Genomic DNA, 8,075 nt, shown 5'->3' with positions numbered 1-8,075 from the left:
CGGCTCCGGCCACCGCTACATCACGGAGCGCTGCCCCGAGGGCATCGTGCTGTTCCTCTTCCAGTCGCTGCTGGGCTCCGTGGTGGACGCGTTCCTCATCGGCTGCATGTTCATCAAGATGTCGCAGCCCAAGAAGCGAGCCGAGACCCTCATGTTCAGCCGCGCCGCCGTCATCTCGCAGCGCGATGCCAAGCTCTGCCTCATGTTCCGTGTGGGCAACCTCCGCAACAGCCACATGGTGTCTGCCCAGATCCGCTGCAAGCTCATCAAGGTGAGGCGGTGGCACAGGGTGGCACCTGGGTGGCGGTGGGCGCGGGCAGAGGTGGGCACAGAGGGCAGGACCGCGGGGATTCTCCTGTGCAGCTGCTGCTGGTGATGCCAGCTGGCAGCTCTGCCCTGCCCCGTGCTGTCCCTTGGCTGGGGCGGTGGGAAGGACTGTGCAAGATTTTTCCTGTTCCCAGCAGGAGCCGTGAAAGAGCCAAGCAGGAGTAGGGGAAAACTGATCAGAGAGCTCTCAGTGGATTGTGAGGCTGGCAGAAAGTCAGGATGGATGTGTCAGGATGCAGGACAGCTCCAAGGATGGATACTAAGGCATGCTGCTTAGCAGATGGTGGCTGGGAATAAGGAATTGATTTGTGGTGATATTAAACTAGGATAAAGATCAACTTTGACCTCCTCTTCCTCTTGGGGGAACTTGGTGAGCTTTAACTTGCAGTCCCTTATCCCAGTGTTCCAGCTAGTGACCTGACAGCATTTCAGAGGGATTGTATAGATGCTCCTTTGATTGTCACCAGTATCTGTTTATTAATCACTGACAATGGCCAGTAGAATTCAGAATGCAAGAAAACTGGAATTCGAAGGAGATCATAAAACAAAAAACAAACCAAAACCAAACCACAAAAAACCAAACAAAAACCCCACCCCAAAACAAACAAAAAAACCCCAGAAGAGTTTGGCAGTCACGAAGGTCCAGAAGATAAATTGGACTGGAGTAGAATGGAAGAAAAGCACTGAAATTCTAAGCAATGTAGCATCTCACAGCAGCTATGACTTGTCAGCTCCTCATCCTTGGTGAGGAGCTCTGTCTGAAGCTCCTAAGCTGTCAGAAGCTGGATCCCAGTGATGAGATTAATTTCAAGATATCGTATTTGAATGTTATAAATGTTCTATCTGGTAATTCTCTCTGGCCTATTTAATAATCTTCATGAATAAGCATGAGGCAGTAGGTGTTGGGGCTGTGGTAAATATGAATGGTAAATATGAGTGGTAAATCTGTTCTATGCTGAATGCTGTCCTGAACTGTGACTTTTTCTTGCTACATAATACCACTTAAAATGGAGAATCTGCGAAGGTTTAAAAGGAAATTGTGTGTGTGTATATATATATATATATGGGAACAAGCTGTCAGGAGTTACACTGGAGCAATTTTTGTAGAAATTGGAAAGCCAGCTGAACCATGGTTTTTGTTGCTTTATCGTCCAGAAATCTCCTTGAAAGTATTTAATTCTATCATTCAAAATGGAATGCAGGTCCAAATGGAATAAAAGTGGGGTCACATTGTGTTTTTACAGAGAGGGCAACTCATTTTCTTTTGAAATAAGACACCAGATATACAGCCTGATGTCCTTTCTGCTGACAGTTCTGTTGCTACACAATGCTGGTGTGCAGGTGACTGGGCCAGAAAACTGAAGGACATTTGATAGACCTGCATGACCATTGTGTCTTAGGATAGCTGTTTTGTAGGCCAGACAATGAATCAGTGAGCAATTCTTCGTTTTATTTTTTTTGGTATGAGCATCATGTTGTCTTCAAGTTGCTTGGTAACCTTTGACAAACACCAGCTATGAACAGAAGAAGATTTAAAGTTGAATGTGCAGTAGCTGCCCCCTCAGTCCTCATTGCAAGGTGTGGTATTTCTGTAAATCCTTGTCACTGAACTGGACACACCATTCTGGGAGCCACTGGCGGCTCTTCAGGTCACCCTTGAATTTCCATCAGCTGCTTTCAGGGAGCTTTGTGCGTCCTGTAAATTAGGGTGAACGTGCCAGAATTTGCTTGCTGTCTTCAGCAAATCTTTTTTGTGGTTTGAGCTCTGCCCTCTGTACTTCCCTGCAGTGCTGCCAGCAGCTGATCTTGCTATACTTCTGCACCTGATCAGGTAGCCAGAATTTTCTTTTGTACTGGTGCCACAGTGAAGGGATGTGAAGAACCACATCACATTTTTGTACTTGAGCTGGGAGATATATTCAGCAGTGAATGTGGTGTTTTGCTGAGATCAGTGGAGCTCTGAGGATTTAAATTTGTACACTAACCTATGCTTGTCTGAACAGCATTTCCTGACAGTGTGGTAATGCCCTGATCCATTCAGTGGAATAAAATGGTGCTGCCACACTGGGCTGGCTTTTCTTTAGGTCCAGGGGCTCTGCAGCAGCATGGCAAAGGGATATAGTGCAAAAGTCTGTGCCTCTATTTGAACTGAGTTGTGGAGAGTTTGGGAAACGGTTTCAAGACTAATTGTGTGTTTTTCAGCAAAGACTTTTCCAGAAATCCAAGTCTTTTCTAGTTTACATAGAGTGCTACAGAAGCTGGGAAAAGCAAAATCCTGGGGCAAGAAATAGAAAAAAAGAAAAAAGCTATTTGGAGCTAGCTGCTGAAAAATGTGCAGTTTCAGGTCCTGGACTTTTTAATGTCACAGTGAATTGTATTTTTCTGCCTTGATTCCTGGACCTTTCTAGTGTGCCTAAGGCAGCAGCCATGAGTATGGCAATCGGTTTTGATTTTATAAAACTCCATCACAGTGCACATTTGTACATCCTCTTGATGTGACTACAGATGTCATTGATCAACATGATAGTATGGTCATCTATGCAGTATTTCACTAGGACATTTTGATTCAGAAGGAATGTAAAATCATCATAGCCTGTTTTCAACAATAGTTTTACCATTAGTTTCATTAGTAACATTAATAACAATTGTTTCAACATGTGCTAAGAATAGTTTTAAAAATACAGTTGTGAAGCATGATAGCCACAGAGGCAGTGAGCTTTGGGTTAGAACCAGCAGGCACCTGTTCTTTAAGCTTTAATTAGCTGAAAGTAAACAGAATTGTACCAGAAAGTTTGCAGATGGCAGGTGACAGGCATTGGAAATAAGTAAGAAGACCCATTATATTGTGATTTCAATAAGCTGATAAGTGGGTCATAAAGTGCAAAAAAATACTATTCTTAATATTACAGAATTGTTTAGATTGGAAGGAACTTCAGGAAGTTTGTGGTCCAACCTTCTGCTGAAAGCATGGTGAGCTAGGAGATCAGACCAGGTTACTCTGGGCTTTTTCCAATATAGGTTTGGAAACCTCTGGAAAAAAAACCTGCACAGTCTTGCTGGGCAAGCTTTTCCACAGCTTAACTGTCCTCATGATGAAAATGTTTTCCTTCAATCCAATCCAGTCCAAACTTCCCTTATTTCAGTTTATACCTGTTGTCATTCCTGCCGGGTGCCTCTGTGAAAAGCCTGGCTCTGTCTTCTTGGTCATGTTCCTCATCCCTTTTGGGATGTTTGTTAGATCCCCTCCTCCACACCTTCTCTGCTTTGGTCTGAACAAGTTCAGCTCACACAGGTCATATTTACAACTAAACTAAAATAAAAAGTAGCAGTGATCCTGGGAATTCTCTCCAGTGGAGCTCCAGGTGTAGTGTCACAACTGAAAAACTCCACACAAATCTTCAACAATGGTATCCAAGTAACAAGATCATATTATTCCATTATTCCATAAACTTTATATTCCAGTAATATAAAACACAATAACACTTCTTGCAAGCTGATAGTCTGAGTGTGGGGGAGGAGCAATGAGCATGTACCAATTCAGCATTTTCTAGATTTTTTCTAAATATGTTTCTCTACAATATTAAGCTTGATGGTGCTGCATCTTTTGAGTCCCACTTTTTCTGCTCCAGTACTTAATTAGTCCACCTGGATATCAAAACATAATTATGTGAGTTCTCTAATGAGTGAACTGACATAGGGATAATAATAATAATAATAATAATAATAAAGCTGCATAATCTCTACAGGGAGATATGCATGTTTATGCATAAACAGGGTTTAGAAAAGCAAAGAGAATTCATAAAGGATTGGGTGAAGATTTAAAGAGATATGATGTATTTGTTCAGACACTAAGACTAAGTGGTGATGCAGTAGAAGTCTGCCTTGTAATAAAAACTGAAACAAAGATGCAGTGGCAGAAAGTTAGACACAAGAGTCTTTTTTTCTTTTTAAAATTTTTTTCCTTAGCTGTGAAGCAATTAACCTGTAGAAGAATTCTTTGAAACTTTCGGATTATCCGTCTCTGACCACATTTAAATTGCAAGCTAGGGCATTTCTAATTAATTGTTCCCTTGTTCAGCATGTATTAATCTGCAAAATTTCCTTGTCTTTGTGTTATGTGGATGGTCAAAATAAAGAGTCACAAGTGTTCCTTCTTGACTTATTCCTGACATTTTATAGCCCTCTGTCCTCTTGTTTTGTGATCCTTTGAGTAAAGCTGTAAATGTAAATGTAAAACAAAGGTCACTGGCTATGAGATTGAACCTGTTGGGGCTATTAAGCTCTCTTCATTCAGGTTAACCTATTTTTATTCAACAATCAAGTTTAAAAATCCTCCATGCCCTGCATAAATCAATCCTGCATGTAAGATCCTGAATACCTCAAACACAACCTTCTGCTTTCTCCCTGATCTGTTACCTCTAATCATCCTGGCTGGATTTGTTTACTATTGAATGGAATTGATTGAAGACTCTTGCACAAAGAAAAATGGTGTGTAGATCAAACAGTTCTCAAGTCAGGCAACAGTTTGTGCAAAATGGCACATTTTTGTCTAGGTAGATGTATTTGATGAATATTTGGGACAATTTGAGATTTAGATGTTGGCTCATACTGGTTTTTTACCTTGGAGCAAAGATCATACCTGGGCAATCAATTTGTGCACCCACTGCAAGAACAGCAGCCAGGCAGCAAAAGCCATGTTGGACTGCAGCCTAGCTCTGCAAGGAAAAAGATGATTTTGCACTAGGCTGATTCCACCTTTGCATATAACACACTGTCATGACTGCTATGGAAGTGTTGATCACTTTTATCTCACAGTGAGATCACTTTCATCTCACAGTAAATCTCACAAAGAGATTTTTATCTCTTTACCTTTCAGATCATAAATAATTTGTGAAAATGCTTTCACATGCAATCAGCTGATACTTTCTTTGCCTTCATCAGCAAAGGAAAAACTGAATCTTGTCCTCCTGTGTAGGAATGTGCCCTTTGTTGATGGAGTGACTAAATTATCTTCTGTCTCCTTAAAAAAGGGTAAAAGCTTGGAAGTTTCTCTCCTCAATGAGGTAAAAAGACACTTCATAGGACCTTGGGAACTTCACCTCAAGGATATCCAGTTGGACAGAGGCCAAAAGGTCCTGCCTAAGCAATCCATTAGAAAGAGAACAAAGGAACTTATGGCTTTTGTGGGGTGTTTTACCAGGAGCAAGAACCTCTTGCACTTGGATCAGTTTTTCTCTGTAAGGAGTTTGTTATTTTGCCTTTTATTAAAACTTTTTTGTTTCCAACACTACCTCAGAAGCCATCCTGCTGATTTTATGCCATTTGAGGTGGCTGAGCTATCTCAGGCATGATACAGATCTCCAAGAGCTCATAGGATCTGGCTCAAAGAGACCCCTGTATCACTCCTGTGCAGGGGAGAACGTTGTTACTTAGACAGGAAGAATATTTCTTCCTCAGCAGCAAAACAAGCAGGTAGCACATAGATGAAATCATGGATTGTATTTAATAATGAGCTGTGCTCCAGCTGCTGCCTAGCTGGGTATGTAATCTCCAGTAAATACCAGGCAGTTATAAAATCAGCATTTTTAAGGTCCATGTGAAGAAGAGAGACAATATGAAGATCAACTGTTTGCTTGGGGATTTTCTTTAAAGACAGAAACTTTCTTAAAAGAACACTAGTCAGATATGAGTTATGGAAAACTGCTGCCTTTGGCTTGCTCTCAGTGAAAAATGTTTCCAAAATGCAACACAAAACTATTTATTCATTTATGATAGTAGAACTTATAATAATGTTAATAGAAATATAGATAGTTTAGATAATAATATTAGTAGAGATATAGATAGTTTAGATAAATATATAGAAATATAGATACATATAGATAATAGAAATATATGTATAGATATATAAATATAGATAGTAGAAATGTAATAATATTTATTTTTTTATAATCAGTAGTTGTGTTCTTGAAGAGTTAAGTGCTTTTTAATCAGAAATAAACAGGAAAATTTGAAATAGGATTTATTTATCAGCTGTGCAAAGCTGCTAATTTTGGTGGGCAATTTCCACCAGACACCTTCAAATCAATCACATGAGGAGCTGCCTGGCCAAGTGATGTAATTTTTAGTTAGACTTTGAATACCAGGAAAATTTGGAGGCAACCCTATGGAGTAGAGGGAAACTACTATATCAGTATTTTTATTGGACCCATGAAATGATGGGAAGAAGAATGAGCACTTTGTTTAATAATAAGTTCATTGTTAATGTTAATATGGAGTAGGTGGTACAAGCAAGGGGCGAGAGCATCATCAGTATCAATTCAGGGGATTTGTGAAAATGCCACTTACCAGATGCACTGCACAATTACTGTGGTGTTTACCTTTGAGTTCATACATCACAGTGTCAACCAAAAGTTAGTAACATACAAAAATAAGAGAACATTAATTCAAACAACAGAATAAAATGTGCCCAGCTTCAGATTTTGGTCTCATTAACAAGAACTTTTACCACAGAGTATTCATGTTGAACATCCATTACAAGGCATGTAGTGTGTGATACATGACATTTTGGTCAAAAACAAATATATATTTAAAAATATATATAAAAATAAATATATATTATATATATAAAATATATAACATATAACAAAATAATAAATTTTATTATAAATGAATATAAATTATATCAAGATATTATTAATAATGTATTATAATATAATTATATTACTATTAATATTAATAATATTTTAACATAAAATATAAATATATATATACATATATATATGTCACAGTAAAGTTTGTAGGTGGTGAGATTCACTGGCATAATAAGAAAAGTCAACCTTGGTCTTGCATAGCAGCCTCACAGTATTTAGAATTATTTCATCTCCATGATGAAGCCCCCAGACCTACCACATGTAGCTGATAATGTCATGCAAGAGGCAGGTTTAAACTTTATTGCATTGATTTTATGTTTTGCCTCACACATTGATTACTAAATCATCTTTTTCTCTTTAGTCCAGACAGACACCGGAGGGGGAATTTCTGCCACTGGACCAGTGTGAGCTGGATGTTGGATTTGGAACTGGAGCTGACCAGCTGTTTTTGGTTTCCCCTTTAACCATCTGCCATGAAATTAACTCAGAGAGCCCCTTTTTCTGTCTCTCACAAAGATCCCTGAGGAGTGAGCAATTTGAAATCGTTGTCATCCTCGAAGGAATCGTTGAGACCACTGGTAAGACTTGGAATAATCTGCATACTCTGATTTTTAATCTTTGTTTTCAGCGCTGATATTTTTAGCAAGGCAGCTGTTAGTGCTGCATGCTCCAGCATATCCTGCCATATGCTGCAGAGCTGCAGTGGCTCTCACCAGGAATAGAGACCTCCCTTTCCCCACAGGGCTTGGCACTGCCAATCCCCAAAGTGGCCAGCAAGGGACACAGCCTGCCACTCTGTGTGCAACAGCTCAATGCTCTTATGAGGCTTCTGTTTTAAGGATCATCACTCTGAAAGAAAGCTGAACTTTAAAAGTTGCCAGTGCTGCAAAATTCCTTTCAGCCTAGTGTGGTATTTTCTGGGTCCCCAGGATGAAGGAGGAATTGAGAATCTGACTCCATGTTTTTAGAAGGCTAATTATAATATCATATCATATCATATCATATCATATCATATCATATCATATCATTGCAGATTTTGGTCTCATTAACAGGAACTTTTGCCACACGATATTCATGTTGAACATCCATTACAAGAAT

General features: G+C 39.6%; 1 protein-coding gene across 1 annotated transcript in view; it reads left to right on the top strand.

Annotated features, from left to right (window-relative positions):
- The first annotated feature begins 6 nt into the window (after positions 1 to 6).
- LOC106632031 (G protein-activated inward rectifier potassium channel 1-like) overlaps positions 7 to 8,075 on the top strand; it is an 11,250-nt gene continuing 3,181 nt past the window's right edge. Inside the window, exons 1-2 of the mRNA XM_014310624.2 lie at positions 7 to 271; positions 7,339 to 7,555. Coding sequence (XP_014166099.2) covers positions 107 to 271; positions 7,339 to 7,555 — 382 coding nt within the window. The 5' untranslated portion in view covers positions 7 to 106. The remainder of the gene's footprint in view (positions 272 to 7,338; positions 7,556 to 8,075) is intronic.

Source organism: Geospiza fortis, unplaced genomic scaffold (assembly GCF_000277835.1).
Source record: "Geospiza fortis unplaced genomic scaffold, GeoFor_1.0 scaffold324, whole genome shotgun sequence".
NCBI classification, from domain to species: Eukaryota; Metazoa; Chordata; class Aves; order Passeriformes; family Thraupidae; genus Geospiza; species Geospiza fortis.
This window is presented reverse-complemented; position numbering and strand designations above follow the sequence as displayed.